The sequence below is a fragment of the Thalassophryne amazonica genome, chromosome 6 (genome assembly GCF_902500255.1).
Source record: "Thalassophryne amazonica chromosome 6, fThaAma1.1, whole genome shotgun sequence".
NCBI classification, from domain to species: Eukaryota; Metazoa; Chordata; class Actinopteri; order Batrachoidiformes; family Batrachoididae; genus Thalassophryne; species Thalassophryne amazonica.
Genome location: NC_047108.1, coordinates 129,236,795 through 129,258,970, shown reverse-complemented (window position 1 = coordinate 129,258,970; position 22,176 = coordinate 129,236,795). Strand labels below are relative to the sequence as shown.

Genomic DNA, 22,176 nt, shown 5'->3' with positions numbered 1-22,176 from the left:
GGCAGCATTATGCTACGCCAGCGTACAGCCTGCCGGAATCTATTAGAAGAAGAACTGCAGGCTAGGCTAACGTTTTGGACGGATGCGCGGACAGCTGTCAACTCATGAAAAGAGACTTATTGAGGTACGATTTTGAAACATTTATAAAGTGCTAAAATCTAGTAGTACGGCTTTATGTGTACCATGCCGTACTTGTGTTTCAGTTAAGAGGCTGTTTTGCTAGTTAAGTGCTAACGCTAAGGAAGTGAGCGGTCGCGACTTTTAATGTCAAAATAAGAAAAAAGTCTTCACCTCAGTGTTAGACTTTGGGTTTTAAACACAGTTACACGCTAAAATATTTTTATGTCAAAAATATTGGCAGGGTTAGATTACCCGTGAGTTTGCAGAAATAAGTTGTTTTACCCAAAGGTGACTGGGTCGTAGACGTTATTAAAAAAAAAAAGGCTGTGTGTGTATTTTAAATTAATTATGCAAAATAAACATTTACAACAAATATGGCGTAAACAACAGTTAGTTCTTCAGTTTAACGTAGTGCCAGAACAAGCTATTTCAGAACAAAGAAGTAAAAATGAGGGAAAATAAGACCAAAAAAACAAAATGCACACACAAATAAAGAAAAAACAAATCATCAACTAGGGGTGTTCATAAAGGTTCAGTTCGTTAATCATTTGATATCGTTCTACAGGTTGTTTTTATCCATAAATTTTACAGCTAAGGAGAAGTGTCAGAGTTCTTTGTGTAAAGTGAAGAAGGATGGCTTTGTTTTCAAAAAACGACATTTGTGAATGAAACATTTACCCAGAATAATTATTACATTGACATTTTCAAGTTTCTTTTCTTTTCTTAGAGTTTCAAATATAATATCATTTTTAGAAAATTCATGTAGGTTTGGAACTTTGGGGAAGCGCCAGTAGTGCACATCATCCCACATGGCTTTACTATACATACAATCATAAAATAAATGCTCTGTCCACTCAATGTCCCCATCACAACATGAACAAATGTTACTGTCAGTAGCAAAATGATGTCTGAGAAATTCTTTTGAGGGATAAACATCTGAGAAAACTGAAATGGACAATTGGGAAATAGAATTTGAATTTGTTCTGTAGGGGTAAAGGGCATTAGTAAAGAATGTCCTAATTTTATAATTAGGATGCTTATCAGTAATGTTGTGCCCATTTACCAAAAGCTCAGGAATGACAGGGGTTCTGTAGTCTGGCATTTGAAGATTACATGCCGTGGACACAATATTTTGAGGAATAAATTTGGTGATTTATTTATTTTTTATTTATTTATTTATTTATTTTTGGTCTGTTTGTAAGTTATATTTGGCAATGAATTCCTCAAATGATATAATACCTCTATCATTTAATAAATGCATTACTGACCAAATACCTTTTTCATGCAATTTTTTTTTAACAAATATAGATTTATTTATAACTTTTATCAATCAATCAATTCAATCAATTTTTTTTTATATAGCGCCAAATCACAACAAACAGTTGCCCCAAGGCGCTTTATATTGTAAGGCAAGGCCATACAATAATTATGTAAAACCCCAACGGTCAAAACGACCCCCTGTGAGCAAGCACTTGGCTACAGTGGGAAGGAAAAACTCCCTTTTAACAGGAAGAAACCTCCAGCAGAACCAGGCTCAGGGAGGGGCAGTCTTCTGCTGGGACTGGTTGGGGCTGAGGGAGAGAACCAGGAAAAAGACATGCTGTGGAGGGGAGCAGAGATTAATCACTAATGATTAAATGCAGAGTGGTGCATACAGAGCAAAAAGAGAAAGAAACAGTGCATCATGGGAACCCCCCAGCAGTCTACGTCTATAGCAGCATAACTAAGGGATGGTTCAGGGTCACCTGATCCAGCCCTAACTATAAGCTTTAGCAAAAAGGAAAGTTTTAAGCCTAATCTTAAAAGTAGAGAGGGTGTCTGTCTCCCTGATCTGACTTGGGAGCTGGTTCCACAGGAGAGGAGCCTGAAAGCTGAAGGCTCTGCCTCCCATTCTACTCTTACAAACCCTAGGAACTACAAGTAAGCCTGCAGTCTGAGAGCGAAGCGCTCTATTGGGGTGATATGGTACTACGAGGTCCCTAAGATAAGATGGGACCTGATTATTCAAAACCTTATAAGTAAGAAGAAGAATTTTAAATTCTATTCTAGAATTAACAGGAAGCCAATGAAGAGAGGCCAATATGGGTGAGATATGCTCTCTCCTTCTAGTCCCCGTCAGTACTCTAGCTGCAGCATTTTGAATTAACTGAAGGCTTTTTAGGGAACTTTTAGGACAACCTGATAATAATGAATTACAATAGTCCAGCCTAGAGGAAATAAATGCATGAATTAGTTTTTCAGCATCACTCTGAGACAAGACCTTTCTGATTTTAGAGATATTGCGTAAATGCAAAAAAGCAGTCCTACATATTTGTTTAATATGCGCTTTGAATGACATATCCTGATCAAAAATGACTCCAAGATTTCTCACAGTATTACTAGAGGTCAGGGTAATGCCATCCAGAGTAAGGATCTGGTTAGACACCATGTTTCTAAGATTTGTGGGGCCAAGTACAATAACTTCAGTTTTATCTGAGTTTAAAAGCAGGAAATTAGAGGTCATCCATGTCTTTATGTCTGTAAGACAATCCTGCAGTTTAGCTAATTGGTGTGTGTCCTCTGGCTTCATGGATAGATAAAGCTGGGTATCATCTGCGTAACAATGAAAATTTAAGCAATGCTGTCTAATAATACTGCCTAAGGGAAGCATATATAAAGTGAATAAAATTGGTCCTAGCACAGAACCTTGTGGAACTCCATAATTAACTTTAGTCTGTGAAGAAGATTCCCATTTACATGAACAAATTGTAATCTATTAGACAAATATGATTCAAACCACCGCAGCGCAGTGCCTTTAATACCTATGGCATGCTCTAATCTCTGTAATAAAATTTTATGGTCAACAGTATCAAAAGCAGCACTGAGGTCTAACAGAACAAGCACAGAGATGAGTCCACTGTCCGAGGCCATAAGAAGATCATTTGTAACCTTCACTAATGCTGTTTCTGTACTATGATGAATTCTAAAACCTGACTGAAACTCTTCAAATAGACCATTCCTCTGCAGATGATCAGTTAGCTGTTTTACAACTACCCTTTCAAGAATTTTTGAGAGAAAAGGAAGGTTGGAGATTGGCCTATAATTAGCTAAGATAGCTGGGTCAAGTGATGGCTTTTAAGTAATGGTTTAATTACTGCCACCTTAAAAGCCTGTGGTACATAGCCAACTAACAAAGATAGATTGATCATATTTAAGATCGAAGCATTAAATAATGGTAGGGCTTCCTTGAGCAGCCTGGTAGGAATGGGGTCTAATAAACATGTTGATGGTTTGGATGAAGTAACTAATGAAAATAACTCAGACAGAACAATCGGAGAGAAAGAGTCTAACCAAATACCGGCATCACTGAAAGCAGCCAAAGATAACGATACGTCTTTGGGATGGTTATGAGTAATTTTTTCTCTAATAGTTAAAATTTGTTAGCAAAGAAAGTCATGAAGTCATTACTAGTTAAAGTTAATGGAATACTCAGCTCAATAGAGCTCTGACTCTTTGTCAGCCTGGCTACAGTGCTGAAAAGAAACCTGGGGTTGTTCTTATTTTCTTCAATTAGTGATGAGTAGAAAGATGTCCTAGCTTTACGGAGGGCTTTTTTATAGAGCAACAGACTCTTTTTCCAGGCTAAGTGAAGATCTTCTAAATTAGTGAGACGCCATTTCCTCTCCAACTTACGGGTTATCTGCTTTAAGCTACAAGTTTGTGAGTTATACCACGGAGTCAGACACTTCTGATTTAAAGCTCTCTTTTCAGAGGAGCTACAGCATCCAAAGTTGTCTTCAATGAGGATGTAAAACTATTGACGAGATACTCTATCTCCCTTACAGAGTTTAGGTAGCTACTCTGCACTGTGTTGTTATATGGCATTAGAGAACATAAAGAAGGAATCATATCCTTAAACCTAGTTACAGCGCTTTCTGAAAGACTTCTAGTGTAATGAAACTTATTCCCTACTGCTGGGTAGTCCATCAGAGTAAATGTAAATGTTATTAAGAAATGATCAGACAGAAGGGAGTTTTCAGGGAATACTGTTAAGTCTTCTATTTCCATACCATAAGTCAGAACAAGATCTAAGATATGATTAAAGTGGTGGGTGGACTCATTTACTTTTTGAGCAAAGCCAATAGAGTCTAATAATAGATTAAATGCAGTGTTGAGGCTGTCATTCTCAGCATCTGTGTGGATGTTAAAATCGCCCACTATAATGATCTTATCTGAGCTAAGCACTAAGTCAGACAAAAGGTCTGAAAATTCACAGAGAAAATTCACAGAGAAACTCACAACGACGACTTTTATGTAACAGTAATTCCAAAGGAGAGTATTGTGATGGGTATAATTATGTTTTTATATTAGTCTCCAGTATAATAAAACTTGCTAGTGAAAAGAAAGTTTTATGGGCAGTTTTTAATGTCAAAATCAGACCTAAGTAAAAGGCTTAGATTCCACCCACATAAGAAAATATTTTACTTGGAATATGAAACCATAGGCTATTTTGATTTCTTAAAAAAGACCTAAGCCAATTTATTTTAACCCCATAGAATGAGGGCTGTATTTTACATTCTCAATGTATTCTCTGTAGGCTGTAACCTGAGCAACATGAAACATGGGGAAAAAAAAGAGCTTCCTGGCAGAACAAAGTCAGTGTAATAAAACAAAATTTGGTAGTTTATTCTAGTGTCTTTATTTGAATGCATGTTTTTTGTTTTCATCATTAAGTTTTAATGCAAAAATAGTCCTATACATTAGACCTATATTCTTATTTTGGGCATGATCCAAATATGTACTTGATCGGTATCAGCCTTGATCGGTATCGGCAGATCAAAATTTCAGTGATCGGTGATCGGCCTAAAAAATCCTGATCGGTGCACCTCTAGAGTTTATAATCATTATTCAATAATGTAGTATGTCTTAAGTTGTCAAGAAGAGTTGAATCTTTACCAGGTTTAGGTATGAGTGTGATCACACCTTGTTTCATAGTGTGTGTAAGAGAACCGTTTTCTAAAATTTCTGTAAGCATTCCAAAAACAACGGTTCTGATATGAGTCCAATAAAATTTAAAAAAAAGTTACTTGTCAGTCCATCACAGCCTGGGGCTCTATCATTGGATAAAGTACTTAAGGCTTTATCTAATTCTTCTAAAGCAGGGGTGGCCAAGTTCGGTCCTCGAGAGCCACCTTCCTGACACTCTTAGTTGTCTCCCTGCTCCAACACACCTGAATCCAATGAAAGACTCGTTAGCAGACTTTTAATGAGCCTTTCATTGGATTCAGGTGTGTTGGAGCAGGGAGACAACTAAGAGTGTCAGGAATGTGGCTCTTGAGGACCGAACTTGGCCACCCCTGTTCTATAGTAATCCCTGCCTTACATACTTGTTTGAAATTTCTATCAATTTTAGGAATCAAGTGTTGAATAGATTGATAGAAAATCTCAGCCATTGGCTTAGCATATGAAGAGAAGTATAAATTGCTATAAAAGGTAAAAAGTTTCTTTGGGTATTATTTGAGGGTCTGTACATAGCTGATTATCAATTTACAAACTATTTATAGTATTTCTCTCTTGTCTTATTTTTTTCTAATCTACAGAAATATGCAGTGCTTTTCTCACCATCTTCTATTCACCTAGCTTGGGATCTTAGATATGCTCCTTTGGCTTTTTTGTAAAAATATCATTTAAATTAGATTGTAAAATAGACTTGTATTGGTTATCATCATCATTAAAAAAGGGTTTTGAACACGTCTTTTATCATTTTTGTTTTTTGTTTATTCTGTTAAGATAATAATTTACTAAGTTTGATTGAGATTTGGCGTACTTTAAATTTTAAAAATTCCCATTTTTCTGTGTAAGACTTTAAGTTTGTATCAACAGAAATTAGTTCTAGTTGTTCAAGAATTTCATTACTAAAGTTTTCATTTGTAAGCAATGTTGAGTTAAATTTCCAGTAACCTCTGTTATTACATTTTTCCAATTGATGTGTGACATTTTTATCAAACAGTGATCAGTTAAAGGTGCTGCTGAGATACAAGCTTATACACTATTTTGTAGTATATTGTCTGAGACTAGCCAGAAGTCAATCTGAGATTTAGCTGAGCCATCAGGTTTGAACCATGAAAAGGCCTGAGCTGAAGGATTTGCTAATCTCCAAGGGTCTGTTACGTTAAAATCTAGGCAGAAGTTATGTACACTTGAATTTATATGGTTAGACTGGTATTTAGAGGGTGATCTATCAAGCCATTCATTATATACCATATTGAAGTCTCCTCCCAGTATAATATTGTTTGTTGAGTATTTGTGAGACAGTTCTTTTATATGACTGCTTATTTCAGCTATCATAATTTTATTCTGTGTAACACTCTTGTATCCATAAATATTGTAGAGAATCAGAAAGCTATTTTCCACTTTAAGAACACACATTAGCCAATGGCCCAGATTGTCCCTCCTTTGAGTTTCTATCTTGTTCCAAAAGTTTTTAAATAAATATGCTACACCAGCTGATTCGTTAGCACCATGACAAAGAATTATTTTATCACCCCACCTATTAGACCAAAAGTTCTCAACTGCCTCAACGGACTGTGCTTCCTGTAGTAATATACAGTTTGTTTTCATATTCTTATAGAATAAAAATATAGATTTTCTTTTAACGCTATCTCTCAAGCCCCTAGCATTCAACAACACAGTTAAAATTGGAAGGAAAAAAAGACATAAAAGAAAAAAGAAACAAGTAAACAATTAACTGTACTTCAAGTACTTAGGTAAAGTAGTAGTTTATAAAGGTTTTAAACACTGAATCCCTTGAAACTGAACTCAGAAAAGTGCAATAGACCTCCAAAAGGCATTGTAACAACGTACCAAACAGGTTTCTAAAGATATGAACTTTGAACCTACCTATTTAAACTTAAAATATAACTTCTGTAGTATTATTAGTAAGTATTTACTGCTCGTCCTATAGTAGTGTAACAAAGGCTTAACTTTCAGTTAGATATACAGTCACGCAGGGAGAACCCGAACTCTGTTGATGTAACAGACGTGTCCTCGGTAGTAGGCGTTTTTCTCATCCGCTCTGGCTTGCATTTCCATTTTGGGCCAAACTGCAGCTCTTGCCTCTCTGTCTAGCTTACAGAAATCTTGCTTGAAGTAGATGTCTAGCTCCTTGCACATCTTAGAATCCTTGGTCAGCTTCCAGAAGGCGTCTCTGTGGTATCTCCCTGAGAACTGGATTAGTATTTGTCACGGTCTCCCTCGTTCTTTTTTCCCTAGACGATGTACTTTGTCCACCGCGTTGTCCAGCGATGAGGCCCAATGTGGCGCGATCTTGGCTAGAATGTTAATAACTTCTTTGCGAGTATTTTCATTTTTTTTTCCTTTATGCCCTGGATTATCAAATTCCTGCGGCGCTTGTAGTGTTCTAGTTCCAGCACGCTTTCTTTCAACTCCACATTTTCTTTGGTGAGAGTAGACACATCTTTCTCCAAGCCAGACAGTTTAGCTTTACAGTCTTTTATGTTGGCTGCATTCATTTCAACTAACTTGGAAATGTTAGTCACCATCATGTTGTCACGTAACTGCACACCGAAGCCGTCAATCTTGTCTGTCAGTTTAACGGCTTCTACAATGATGGAGTTGTTAACGTCTTCATTTTGGGACACAATTACCTTGCTAGGTGGTAATGGTGTTTTAGTGGGCGTAGGTGCAGTTTTTCTTTTTTTTTTTTTTTGATGGCGTTGAAACCTCCATTGTGTATCCGTGGTCAGTCATGGAGGAGCTCTTGGATGCTACCGCTAGCTTAGCTGATGCTTCGGTTTTTTCCCGCGTCATCTTTTTCTCTCTTTTTACAACAATTTGGTTCGGTTCAAAAAGTCTTAGGTGACGGGTTCTATCTTAAAACACTTTAAGCAGAACCAGTAACCTGTTTGGAATTCAAAAGAGGAGGTTTAAGCCAGTTCCCCAGGATTAGTGAGCGACAGCTTAAAAGAAGTTGCCTGCCCCAACTGCCATCTTGCCAGTGTCATGGAGTATATATTTTTCTGGATACGGCAAACCCGCACCTAGCAATATTTGACCGGATCTCTTCGCTGATTGGCTAGTTCAGATGACGTCATCGTAGAAGGTATTACAACATGGCGGCGCCTCGGCATTGAGTGTTGCGGTGCCATCGGCATTGAGTGTTGATACTAATTTTTCATCTTTAAATGCCATTTTGGGTGCCATAAAGTCGTTTGAATCAGAACAGAAAATCACCTACTGCCAGAGGGATGCTCGGACACTAAAAGCAGCTCAAAAACGTGGCATAGACGTGCCCGAAATTATTTCCACTATGTGGCGAAAATGATTTCCACCGGCGCTTTTCGCCACGCAGCCTTGAGAATAGTGAATGGTTAAATATGCCAATTTTTAATAATGAAAACCATCAATATTGAGCTACTATCATGATTGTGAAATAAGGAGATCTTAAACTCCGATCGCACCCGACCGCGGCCATTCTGTTCCGTTGTGAATAAATTTAGACAGCCGGCAAAACAGCGCAACCCACCGTTTTGCCAGTGCCACGTACGGAAAAATATCATCCAGTTCAGCAATGGCGGTGCAGAGGGCACCCGCTATGTTGAAATAAACTCTTGGCCAAGACTGAGGAACTCATCTTTGGCCAACGAGGGTGGTCACATCTCCTCCACTCTCCCTTATCTCTCTGCTTTAACCTTCAAGTCCCTACTTCACCAGACTGTGAATTCCTCAAAACTATATTGGCCTCTCTTCATTGGCTTCCTGTTAATTCTAGAATAGAATTTAAAATTCTTCTTCTTACTTATAAGGTTTTGAATAATCAGGTCCCATCTTATCTTAGGGACCTCATAGTACCATATCACCCCAATAGAGCACTTCGCTCTCAGACTGCAGGCTTACTTGTAGTTCCTAGGGTTTGTAAGAGTAGAATGGGAGGCAGAGCCTTCAGCTTTCAGGCTCCTCTCCTGTGGAACCAGCTCCCAATTCAGATCAGGGAGACAGACACCCTCTCTACTTTTAAGATTAGGCTTAAAACTTTCCTTTTGCTAAAGCTTATAGTTAGGGCTGGATCAGGTGACCCTGAACCATCCCTTAGTTATGCTGCTATAGACGTAGACTGCTGGGGGGTTCCCATGATGCACTGTTTCTTTCTCTTTTTGCTCTGTATGCACCACTCTGCATTTGATCATTAGTGATCGATCTCTGCTCCCCTCCACAGCATGTCTTTTTCTTGGTTCTCTCCCTCAGCCCCAACCAGTCCCAGCAGAAGACTGCCCCTCCCTGAGCCTGGTTCTGCTGGAGGTTTCTTCCTGTTAAAAGGGAGTTTTTCCTTCCCACTGTAGCCAAGTGCTTGCTCACAGGGGGTCGTTTTGACCGTTGGGGTTTTACATAATTATTGTATGGCCTTGCCTTACAATATAAAGCGCCTTGGGGCAACTGTTTGTTGTGATTTGGCGCTGTATAAAAATAAAATTGATTGATTGATTGATTGATTCTTGATCTATTGGACTACTATTGGGTTTACCATGAAATTGATCAGCTGGTCTCTGAACGCTATTGACACCATTTTTTCTACAAGAAGGTCAGGACCGGGGGATCCTACCTGCCCAGATGGAACATATCCTGCGGGCTATGTCCTCGACTCCTGGGGGTCTTGGTGTGTTGCATGCTTGGCGCCTTTCTCTGTTGATGATGTCGAGGATTTATTCATTTTTGGTCTCATGGCAGCAGGGCTGGTACCTTTTGGCTTATGTGCTGCCCTGATCTACCGGAAAATTGGCAAGACGGCGGCATCAAGAACCACGGGCCCTCGCTTGACCGTCATGATTAACGAGGTAGGCAAGGCAGTGCATTCTCAGGCTGCGTTGACTCTTGATCTCAGATGCAAATTGGATGACACCTTGGAGCTGATGCGTGCCTTGCAGTTGAAGCTGAAGGTTTTGGAGGCCGGTGAATATTCTTAATTCATAATTGGGAATATTCTTAATTCATAATTGGGATTTGGCTGTTCAAGTGGAACTGTTAAGTGTTTTTCACTGCTCAGCTGCAACACTCCAGGCTATCTAGCCTCAAGGTCAATTGCCCACTGTTTACCTCCAGAGGAATTTATTCAGGCCTTGGTGAGATTATTCGGCTCCATTCTTATCTCAACCCACAAAGACAATAACTGACTTACACATGGACTGAAGCATGCTCCAGTTTCTCCTTTTACCTCTCTTCCTGCCGCCATGTTGAAATAAACTTTACAATGTCATTTGAACTCGCCAATCAGCGAGGAGAGCCGGTCAAATAGCGCTAGGTGCGTGTTTGCTGTATCCGGCAAAATATACACTGCCAAAAAAAAAACAAAACACTGTAAGACGTTTATGACCACACCACTGTCAAGATAATCCAATGATTTTCATTCTTTCTCTAGTCCAGTCACTTTACTTGAGATTAAAATATGAACAGTTCTAAACTGTACACTCTTGTACTTGTCAGTGACTTTTTTTTCCATTTTAAATAAAAGATAGGCAGTGGATATTTTGCCAGATATGGCAAACACGCACCTAGCGATATTTGACCGGATCTTCTCGCTGATTGGCTAGTTCAATTGATGTCATCGTAGAGGGTACAAGTGGCCTCATTTTGTGTAGCTAACATGATAAAACATTCAAAATGCCATGGTAAACAGAAATAATCTCTTAGATTTGTAATAATCTCTAGATTTGTGATTTCCAAAACCTGCAAATTCAAGACAGAATAAAAATGAAAATACAGAAGTCCATGTCGGCACGTGTGTTTTTCCTGTTTTTTCTCTGTCAATGTCATGTCTCCAAAACCTTCGATCAGTCCACCCCTGAAAATAGTGAATGGTAAAATATGCCACTGTTCAATAATGAAAATCACCAATATTGAGCTACTGTCATGAATGTGAAATAAGGAGATCTTAAACACCGATCGCCTTGAAGTTCCCGCCCGACCGCGGCCGTTCCGTCGTGAATAAATTTAGACGGCTGACAAAATAGCACAAGCCACATACGTTAAAATATCCTCCAGTTCAACTTTGCTGGAGCTGATTTGATCACAGGTTCTGGTACCGATGACATCATTTGAATTAGCCAATCAGATAGGAGATCTGGCAAAACATCGCTAGCTGTAAGTTTGCTGGATCCGGCAAAATATCCACTGTCATAGATAAGCAGACAAACGTGATATGGTTAATGTTTGCACTGGATTGTTTTGGTGTACAATAAATAAAATTCAGCTTTTACACTCTAAAAAAAAAAATCTAGTTGTTTTCACAGAAACATTCTGGCAGCTGTGGTTGCCAGGGGAATTCTGTCAAAATTGCAATGAATATGTAAATGGTTTTACACATTTATGTAAATTTTACAGTTTAAAGCTGTAACTTAAAAAATATGTAATTTTGATGGTCTCTTTCATATTGTATTGGCATGGCCATGATTATATTAAACCTTTTTTTTTTTTTTGTAAAATGCACACATATATTAAGCTGCTCTCTTGATTTTACTCAGGGTCACCACAGCAGATGCAAGGAGGGTCTGCATGTTGATTTGGCACAAGCTGTACACCAGATGCCCTTCCTGATGCAACATCACATTATACAGTGAAATGTGGCAGGGTGGGGTTCGAACCAGGAACCTTCGGCACTGAAACCAAGTGCACGAAACACTTGGCGACCACCCCTGATATCTGTCTGTATATTATAGATTAATAAGCACGTTGGCTTTGTGGTTAGCACAGTTGCCTCAGAGCAAAAGGTCATTGCATTGATTCCCACCTGTGGCCTTTCTGTGTGGAGTTTGAATGTTCTCCCTGTGTTTGTGTGGGTTTCCTCCAGGTGCTCCGGTTTCCTCCACATTTAAAGACATACAAGTTAGATGAATTGAAAACTTTATAATTGCTCAGGTCTCCCTTGAAGTAGAGATCTTGATCTCAATGGGACTAACCTGGTTAAATAAAGGTTAAATTAAACTGACACCCTACCATCAGATATTTCAACTTCATATATACCTTAGCTCATACCCAATTACTACAGTAAGTTTGAGGAAGTTTTGTCTTTATTTAGTAGATTTGCATAGATCTGCTGCGGAGGCTAATCTTATTTTAGTCGACACCCTTATGCCAGAGCATGATACACAACCCATGTTCGGGCATAAGGGTGCAACAATAAACTGTGAACGCAATATCTTGCATACATTGCTGTCTTCAGTGTTGGTTTGAATTCACTTAGACATCTGCCAGACCTGTGCTTTTCACATTGTTCACCATGCAGGTTACAGGATGGATACCAGTGGGAAACCCTCAACTGTACAAATCGTGGTATTAGCTACCAGCACAGCCCTGACTGCAGCCTTTTATTACATGTACAGAAGCAGAGCTGCAACAGTTATCAAATTAAAAGTGAGATATCTTTCTTTACACACATTTCATACTTATGAATATCAGCATTGTTATTATGCAAGTGGAACATATTAATTATTCCAGTTGTTGATATGAAATGTTTTTGTAGGAAGCAAAGAAAGTCCCCATTGACCAGGATTTGCAAAACTTCTTGTCGGAAACCCCGGGAAAATGTGTCCCATATGCTGTCATAGAAGGTGTGTTGATACTTAATTTTGTATGCAGTTGTTGTTGTTGACTTACTGTTAATTATAATTCCCCTGGCCTCATCCTAAAGCCGGAGGAGGGTGATGAGCACAGTTCTGCATGTGTGTTTGTGCTGATGCATATGTGTTAGGTTCCTTTGTGTACACCCAAAAGTTCTTCATTCATTTGACTTGACAATTTATCAAATTAAAATAAACTTTTTTAGGGTGACTCATTCCTCCTCTAATATCTGCATCTGTTCTTTTCATTGCAACATTGTTCGCTTTTTATTTACTCACACTCCAGGTGTAGTGAAATCTGTGAAGGAACATCTGAGCAGCCAGTTTGTCGACAACTGCAAAGGTGTCATTGACAGACTGACCCTGAAAGAGAAGAAGATGGTGTGGAATCGTACAACTCATCTGTGGTAATTACCAATAGCCATCTAATGGGTCTGAAGGATTGTGGGGAATATATATATATATATATATATATATATATATATATATACACACAACCCCAATTCCAATGAAGTTGGGACGTTGTGAAAAATGTACATAAAAACAGAATACAATGATTTTCAAATCCTCTTCAACCTATATTCAATTGAATACCCCACAAAGACCAGATATTTAATGTTCAAACTGATAAACTTTATTGTTTTTGTGCAAATATTTGCTCATTTTGAAATGGATGCCTGAACATTTCCACCAGTTCCTCCTCTGTGAACTCGGCAAACCTCGCTGGTAGACGATTTTCTGCTGTTGTTGACATGTTTGTTGCCATTTTTTTTCAACCAGCGTCTGTCAGCTAGTTCCTGACCTTCGTATGCTGCGCTCTGATTGGCTAGCTGTTGGCAGTAAGCTCTAACGCTATTGGTCAGTGGGAACCGATCCAATATAACTTTTGGTCCTAGCCTTTTTGGATCCCTTTGTATCCAACATAACGTTCTGGCGCCAAGCATGCCAAAATACAGGTAAATGATGGACAGAAAGGCTAATCTGTGACTGGCAATTGCAATCTGAGTGGAGAACGTGTGTGTGTAAGATCAATCAATCAATCAACTTTTTTCTTATATAGCGCCAAATCACAACAAACAGTTGCCCCAAGGTGCTCCACATTGCAAGGCAAGGCCATACAATAATTATGAAAAACCCCAACGGTCAAAACGACCCCCTATGAGCAAGCACTTGGCCACAGTGGGAAGGAAAACTCCCTTTTAACAGGAAGAAACCTCCAGCAGAACCAGGCTCAGGGAGGGGCAGTCTTCTGCTGAGACTGGTTGGGGCTGAGGGAAAGAACCAGGAAAAAGAGATCGATCACTAATGATTAAATGCAGAGTGATGCATATGGAGCAAAAAGAGAAAGAAACAGTGCATCATGGGAACCCCCCACAGTCTACGTCTAAAGCAACATAACCAAGGGATGGTCCAGGGTCACCCGATCCAGCCCTAACTATAAGCCTTAGCGAAAAGGAAAGTTTTAAGCCTAATCTTAAAAGTAGAGAGGGTATCTGTCTCCCTGATCTGAATTGGGAGCTGGTTCCACAGGAGAGGAGCCTGAAAGCTGAAGGCTCTGCCTCCCATTCTACTCTTACAAACCCTAGGAACTACAAGTAAGCCCGCAGTCTGAGAGCGAAGCGCTCTATTGGGGTAATATGGTACTACGAGGTCCCTAAGATAAGATGGGACCTGATTATTCAAAACCTTATAAGTAAGAAGAAGAATTTTAAATTCTATTCTAGAATTAACAGGAAGCCAATGAAGGGAGGCCAACACGGGTGAGATATGCTCTCTCCTGCTAGTCCCCGTCAGTACTCTAGCTGCAGCATTCTGAACCAACTGAAGGCTTTTTAGGGAACTTTTAGGACAACCTGATAATAATGCATTACAATAGTCCAGCCTAGAGGAAATAAATGCATGAATTAATTTTTCAGCATCACTCTGAGACAAGACCTTTCTGATTTTAGAGATATTGCGTAAATGCAAAAAGGCAGTCCTACATATTTGTTTAATATGCGCTTTGAATGACATATCCTGATCAAAAATAACTCCAAGATTTCTCACAGTATTACTAGAGATCAGGGAAATGCCATCCAGAGTAACGATCTGGTTAGACACCATGCTTCTAAGATTTGTGGGGCCAAGTACAATAACTTCAGTTTTATCTGAGTTTAAAAGCAGGAAATTAGAGGTCATCCATGTCTTTATGTCTGTAAGACAATCCTGCAGTTTAGCTAATTGGTGTGTATCCTCTGGCTTCATGGATAGATAAAGCTGGGTATCATCTGCGTAACAATGAAAATTTAAGCAATACCGTCTAATAATACTGCCCAAGGGAAGCATGTATAAAGTGAATAAAATTGGTCCTAGCACAGAACCTTGTGGAACTCCATAATTAACTTTAGTCTGTGAAGAAGATTCCCCATTTACATGAACAAACTGTAATCTATTAGACAAATATGATTCAAACCACCGCAGCGCAATGCCTTTAATACCTATGACATGCTCTAATCTCTGTAATAAAATTTTATGGTCAACAGTATCAAAAGCAGCACTGAGGTCCAACAGAACAAGCACAGAGATAAGTCCACTGTCCGAAGCCATAAGAAGATCATTTGTAACCTTCACTAATGCTGTTTCTGTACTATGATGAATTCTAAAACCTGACTGAAACTCTTCAAATAGACCATTCCTCTGCAGGTGATCAGTTAGCTGTTTTACAACTACCCTCTCAAGAATCTTTGAGAGAAAAGGAAGGTTGGAGATTGGCCTATAATTAGCTAAGATAGCTGGGTCAAGTGATGGCTTTTTAAGTAATGGTTTAATTACTGCCACCTTAAAGGCCTGTGGTACATAACCAACTAACAAAGATAGATTGATCATATTTAAGATTGAAGCATTAAATAATGGTAGGACTTCCTTGAGCAGCCTGGCAGGAATGGGGTCTAATAAGCATGTTGATGGTTTGGATGAAGTAACTAATGAAAATAACTCAGACAGAACAATCGGAGAGAAAGAGTCTAACCAAATACCGGCATCACTGAAAGCAGCCAAAGATAACGATACATCTTTGGGATGGTTATGAGTAATTTTTTCTCTAATAGTCAAAATTTTGTTAGCAAAGAAAGTCATGAAGTCATTACTAGTTAAAGTTAATGGAATACTCAGCTCAATAGAGCTCTGACTCTTTATCAGCCTGGCTACAGTGCTGAAAAGAAACCTGGGGTTGTTCTTATTTTCTTCAATTAGTGATGAGTAGAAAGATGTCCTAGCTTTACGGAGGGCTTTCTTATAGAGCAACAAACTCTTTTTCCAGGCTAAGTGAAGATCTTCTAAATTAGTGAGACGCCATTTCCTCTCCAACTTACGGGTTATCTGCTTTAAGCTACGAGTTTGTGAGTTATACCACGGAGTCAGACACTTCTGATTTAAAGCTCTCTTTTTCAGAGGAGCTACAGCATCCAAAGTTGTCTTCAATGAGGATGTAAAACTATTGACAAGATACTCTAACTCCCTTACAGAGTTTAGGTAGCTACTCTGCTCTGTGTTGGTATATGACATTAGAGAACATAAAGAAGGAATCATATCCTTAAACCTAGTTACAGCGCTTTCTGAAAGACTTCTAGTGTAATGAAACTTATTCCCCACTGCAGGGTAGTCCATCAGGGTAAATGTAAATGTTATTAAAAAATGATCAGACAAAAGTGAGTTTTCAGGGAATACTGTTAAGTCTTCTATTTCCATACCATAAGTCAGAACAAGATCTAAAATATGATTAAAGTGGTGGGTGGACTCATTTACTTTTTGAGCAAAGCCGATAGAGTCTAATAATAGATTAAATGCAGTGTTGAGGCTGTCATTCTCAGCATCTGTGTGGATGTTAAAATCGCCCACTATAATTATCTTATCTGAGCTAAGCACTAAGTCAGACAAAAAGTCTGAAAATTCACAGAGAAACTCACAGTAACGACCAGGTGGACGATAGATAATAACAAATAAAACTGGTTTTTGGGACTTCCAGTTTGGATGGACAAGACTAAGAGACAAGCTTTCAAATGAATTAAAGCTCTGTCTAGGTTTTGATTAATTAATAAGCTGGAATGGAAGATTGCTGCTAATCCTCCGCCCCGGCCCGTGCTACGAGCATTCTGACAGTTAGTGTGACTCGGGGGTGTTGACTCATTTAAACTAACATATTCATCCTGCTGTAACCAAGTTTCTGTTAGGCAGAATAATTCAATACGTTGATCAATTATTATATCATTTACCAACAGGGACTTAGAAGAAAGAGACCTAATGTTTAATAGACCACATTTAACTGTTTTAGTCTGTGGTGCAATTGAAGGTGCTATATTATTTTTTCTTTTTGAATTTTTATGCTTAAATAGATTTTTGCTAGTTATTGGCGGTCTGGGAGCAGGCACCGTCTCCACGGGGATGGGGCAACAAGGGGATGGCAGGGGGAGAGAAGCTGCAGAGAGGTGTACAAGACCACAGCTCTGCCTCCTGGTCCCAACGCTAGACAGTCACAGATTGGAGGATTCCAAAAAATTGGCCAGATTTCTAGAAATGAGAGCTGCTCCCTCTAAAGTGGGATGGATGCCGTCTCTCCTAACAAGACCAGGTTTTCCCCAGAAGCTTTGCCAATTATCAATGAAGCCCACCTCATTTTTTGGACACCACTCAGACAGCCAGCAATTCAAGGAGAACATGCGGCTAAACATATCACTCCCGGTCTGATTGGGGAGGGGCCCAGAGAAAACAACAGAGTCCGACATTGTTTTTGCAAAGTTACACACCGATTCAATGTTAATTTTAGTGACCTCCGATTGGCGTAACCGAGTGTCATTACTGCCGACGTGAATTACAATCTTACCAAATTTACGCTTAGCCTTAGCCAGCAATTTCAAATGTCCTTCGATGTCGCCTGCTCTGGCCCCCGGAAGACAATTGACAATGGTTGCTGGTGTCGCTAACTTCACATTTCTCAAAACAGAGTTGCCAATAATGTGAACGGGTTGACGGTGTACACGGGGCTTCTGTTTAGGGCTACGCTTCCTCCTCACAGTCACCCAGTCAGCCTGCCTTCCCGACTGCACGGGGTCTGCCAGGGGGGAACTAACGGCGGCTAAGCTACCTTGGTCCGCACCGACTACAGGGGCCTGGCTAGCTGTAGAATTTTCCACGGTGCGGAGCCGAGCCTCCAATTCGCCCAGCCTGGCCTCCAAAGCTACGAATAAGCTGCACTTATTACAAGTACCGTTACTGCTAAAAGAGGCCGAGGAATAACTAAACATTTCACACCCAGAGCAGAAAAGTACGGGAGAGACAGGAGAAGCCGCCATGCTAAAACGGCTAAGAGCTAGTAGCTACGCTAAGCTAGCGGATTCCCAAACAGGGAATCCGACACTAGACAGGCTGTGGAGCAGCACAGGTAACGCACGACAACAGTGCTAAAAAATAAAATAAAATAAAAATAAAAATCCACTGGACAGGCTGTGGAGCAGCACAGGTAATGCACGACAACAGTGGTAAAAAATAAAATAAAAATCCACTGGACAGGCTGTGGAGCAGCACAGGTAACGCACGACAACAGTGCTAAAAAAAAATAAAATCTAAATCAAAATCCACTGGACAGGCTGTGGAGCAGCACAGGTAACACACGACAACAGTGGTAAAAAATAAAATAAAAGATGGATCAATAAAATGGCTTGCAATAGCACACTTTTGAGGTCAGTGTTGTGAGGTGGTTGGCACACAAGGTCACAGGAAGGGTGAGTCAACATGTGGTGCCAGCACCAAATGCTGTATATCCAAGAACCCTAAAATCTGAGTAAATTCAATTTGCCTTATTTCTATGGCACCAAACCACAGCATAAATTACCCCAAGAAGCTTCACAGAGGTAAGGTCTAACCTTATCCACTCCTCTGAACAAGCACATTCAGTGGTAAGGAAAATGTCTCTATGGCAGTTATTTATTTATTTAAAATTGTTGGAAGAAACCTTAAGCAGACTTGACTGAAATGTGACCTTCTGCTCTGGCCATACTACCAATAATAATTTGACAAAACGGAGTACAACTGAGAGTTTTCAAACAAGCATGACAGAGAAGTTGTAGCTAAGCATCTGGTTCCTCATAAAGTCCAGCTATCATATGAAACAATTGAGCATTAAAGAACATGGACCCATGAAGTGTAACACGATTGTGAAAATCCATCAATCAATCAATCAATCAATTTTTTTTATATAGCGCCAAATCACAACAAACAGTTGCCCCAAGGCGCTTTATATTGTAAGGCAAGGCCATACAATAATTATGTAAAACCCCAACGGTCAAAACGACCCCCTGTGAGCAAGCACTTGGCTACAGTGGGAAGGAAAAACTCCCTTTTAACAGGAAGAAACCTCCAGCAGAACCAGGCTCAGGGAGGGGCAGTCTTCTGCTGGGACTGGTTGGGGCTGAGGGAGAGAACCAGGAAAAAGACATGCTGTGGAGGGGAGTTTGACAGTTGTGATTAAATTATGTTGTGGTATCAGACAGATTTGTAGATTAAACATGGAAGATACAAATTTTTTATGTGCATCTGCAAAGTATTCATGGTATTCCAAAAAAAAAATACCTGTTCATGTTGTCATTATGGGGTGTTGTGAGTAGAATTTTGAGGGGAAAATATGTACTACATTTTGGTATAAAAATGTAACATAACAAAATGTGGAAAAAGTGAATTGCTGTGAATACTTTCCAGATGCACTATAATCGTATGTATTATAATCATGCAGTAAAAATATAAATTGTAGCATGAATGGTTTCATTCAGTTTACATCAGATAACATTGCTCTCTGATATGATTATTGCACATCAATGACGTGCAAATGATGCAGCCCTATTATTTAATGCTAACACTATATGTTGTGTGGCTTCATTTCTGCTTTTTTGTTTATTTTACTAATAGATCTGTTAAAAACATCATTCAACAGACACTGTTGTGATTTCCTGCTTCCTCCCTCTGAGCAGGAATGACACGGAGAAAGTCATCCACCAGCGCACCAACAGTGTTCCTTTTGCCCTGGGTTCACATGACGAAGATGTTATTACCACAGTTCGAGTCGTACGTCCACTGGAGGCTGAAGAATTGGATCTGGAGACTGTGTACGAGCACTTTCACCCCACTGCCCAGTCCTTGTCCAAAGCCATCGGCCACTTTATCAGCGGGGAGAGACCTAAAGGCATCCACGAGGCTGAGGAGATGTTACGGTTGGATGACAGCCTCACAGGAGTAGGAGAGCTGGTCCTGGATAACAACGTAATCAAGCTACAGCCACCAAAGCAGGGTTTCTCTTTCTTCCTCAGTCGGGTGGACTACGAGTCTCTGCTGAGGAAACAGGAGAAGAGCGTCAGGCTGTGGAAGATTCTGACTATCATCTTTGGCGTTGCAGCCTGTTCCACTGTTTTGTTCGTCCTGTGGAGGCAGTATGTGGAGCACAGAAAGAGAAAGGAGCAGAGGAGCATGTTTGAGGAGTTCAGGGAGCAGCAGAGGCATCGCATGAGGGAACTGAACATGGAAGAAGACACCGTGGCTCCAAACGTCTGCTCTGTCTGTCTGGGTGGTGAACGCTCATGTGTGTTTCTGTCCTGCGGCCACGTGTGCACCTGCACCCAGTGTTACGAGGCCCTGCCACAGCCGAAGAAATGCCCCATCTGCAGGGCAGTTATAGACAGGATGGTGCCTCTTTATAACAGCTGATGTGCATGTCCACGTTCTTCTGTCACACAGTGAGAGGAAACTGTGAAACATCATTCAGGGCTTTTGAATTGTTTTTGAGTATTTGGGAGGTCAGACATCAAGAAGATGTTCTGAAATCTGAACTTACTTTACCTCGAACATTGCTTGAAAGTCTAAATGAAGTCTGATGCCTTAAGCCGGTTTCCCATTGCCAAGTCTGGGTTTTCCTTCAAATTACCTTCCTGATTCCAAAAATGAAGAAATTGGGCCTAATTGATTACAGTAGCAGTCTAAAGTTGTCATATTATACAGCAAGTTAGTGCCGACTACAAGCGATACTGAACGCAGCCCACAACACAAGTGCTGCTGGTCATCCTCACAGTGGTGCTATGTGCAGTTATAACAAGACATTACTCCGGAGATAAAATGTATCCATTATTAACATGAAAAACTGTCTTCTGCAGAAGAGTCCGTCATACTTATCGTGGGATTATGGATGTATATTACATTTCCAGAGGAGATTTTATTGCAGCAGTGTGAAAATGGCCAGCCAGAGAGTGCGGGGGTCAGTGTATGTGTATGCAGGGCTACGAGGCTCGCTCCACAAATAACACAGTCTGTACTGTATTTTAACACTGTAGTTCCAGCTTCTAATAACACACTGCCCCACGACCGCTCTGGGTCAGTCTGTTCTTTCCACACTGCTCCATCACATCAGACTAATTGCTTTGCATCATGATGTCATCACATCACAATGTTTTTTTTTTTTGTTTTGTTTTTTTTAAACATGTTTAAAACTTTCCCAATGTGTTTTGGCTCAAAATGAGCTGCAGTGCCACTTCTGGCATTTATTGATGTCTATTACACCGCATTTTACACACCGACTGGGGTTTTTTGTGACACAAACAAAGCCAGTTGGGTATCAAATATTGGCAATGGGAAACTGTCTATACATGTGCAATAAAGACCAAGTAAGCTATGAATAACAAAAACACCATTTAGAATTAAAGGCATTTTTTTAATGTCCATGATTACTTGCATTGTCAGTTTAGAACCCAAACATTCTTTTGAAATTAGAATTCACTGAAAGAAATGAAACTACAAACAGGGCACTCTGAATTTTGTGTCATAAAATAAATAAATATTGAAACAATACAATTGTTGTTGGGTAATTGTCTTGATCAGGTGTTAATATGTGCACTTGTGTAAATATGGAGTTTGTTCACCAGAATGGTTCAGATCAGGTCTGGGAGCATGTGCTTTTGTCACTTTGTCCACCACATGATGAAACCACTTTTGGTCCTAGATGGCAACTACACAGGCAGACAATCAGTCCTTTCCCATCTCCACAAGGTCTGTCAGAAACATGGGCATCTCCTGAGTATTGTCCAGTGGTGGGGATTCTCAACTCAGGCACCTGTGTGCTGGATCATGCTGAGAAAAATGTGGCAGTTGGCTAATATTTCAAAGCTGATGCTCCTCATTGTAGTCCCTAAAGAATCATTTGACCCAGTGTCTTTCCAATGGTGCCAAAGGATCCTCCAAAGAGACCTGGGAGCAAAGGCGCCGAGACGGCTCAGTCTCAAAGACTAAGGTTCTGGACACATAAACCAGCATGTATGGTGCATGTAGAAGGGTGCACTTTTTCCATATTTTTATAATACAGCCTTATTCCAACAAGGATGAAATTCATTTTTCCACAATATTTAATAATTTTAATATATATTTTTTGCAAATTTAT

The 22,176-nt window shown here is 39.8% G+C and overlaps 1 protein-coding gene across 3 annotated transcripts; it reads left to right on the top strand.

Moving 5' to 3' along the window:
* mul1b (mitochondrial E3 ubiquitin protein ligase 1b) lies at positions 1–21,521 on the top strand. Of its 3 annotated transcripts, XM_034173447.1 has the most exons (6): positions 1–124; positions 12,395–12,522; positions 12,632–12,719; positions 13,015–13,135; positions 19,727–20,465; positions 20,507–21,521. In XM_034173447.1, the coding sequence occupies exons 2-5, from the start codon at positions 12,403–12,405 to the stop codon at positions 20,454–20,456; spliced, it is 1,059 nt and encodes a 352-aa protein (XP_034029338.1). In that variant the 5' UTR covers positions 1–124; positions 12,395–12,402; the 3' UTR covers positions 20,457–20,465; positions 20,507–21,521. The 3 variants fall into 3 exon arrangements, with proteins under 3 accessions (XP_034029338.1, XP_034029336.1, XP_034029337.1); XM_034173445.1 differs by having other exon boundaries at positions 19,727–21,521; XM_034173446.1 differs by lacking the exon at positions 1–124 and adding an exon at positions 9,913–9,950 and having other exon boundaries at positions 19,727–21,521.
* Positions 21,522–22,176: the final 655 nt, after the last annotated feature.

Bases quoted from the DNA above. Each gene is read 5' to 3' on its own strand.
- mul1b (XM_034173447.1), top strand. From the start codon at position 12,403: ATGGATACCAGTGGGAAACCCTCAACTGTACAAATCGTGGTATTAGCT. The intron at 12,523-12,631 runs GTGAGATATCTT...ATGTTTTTGTAG, and splicing joins CAACAGTTATCAAATTAAAA to GAAGCAAAGAAAGTCCCCAT. The intron at 12,720-13,014 runs GTGTGTTGATAC...CTCACACTCCAG, and splicing joins CCCATATGCTGTCATAGAAG to GTGTAGTGAAATCTGTGAAG.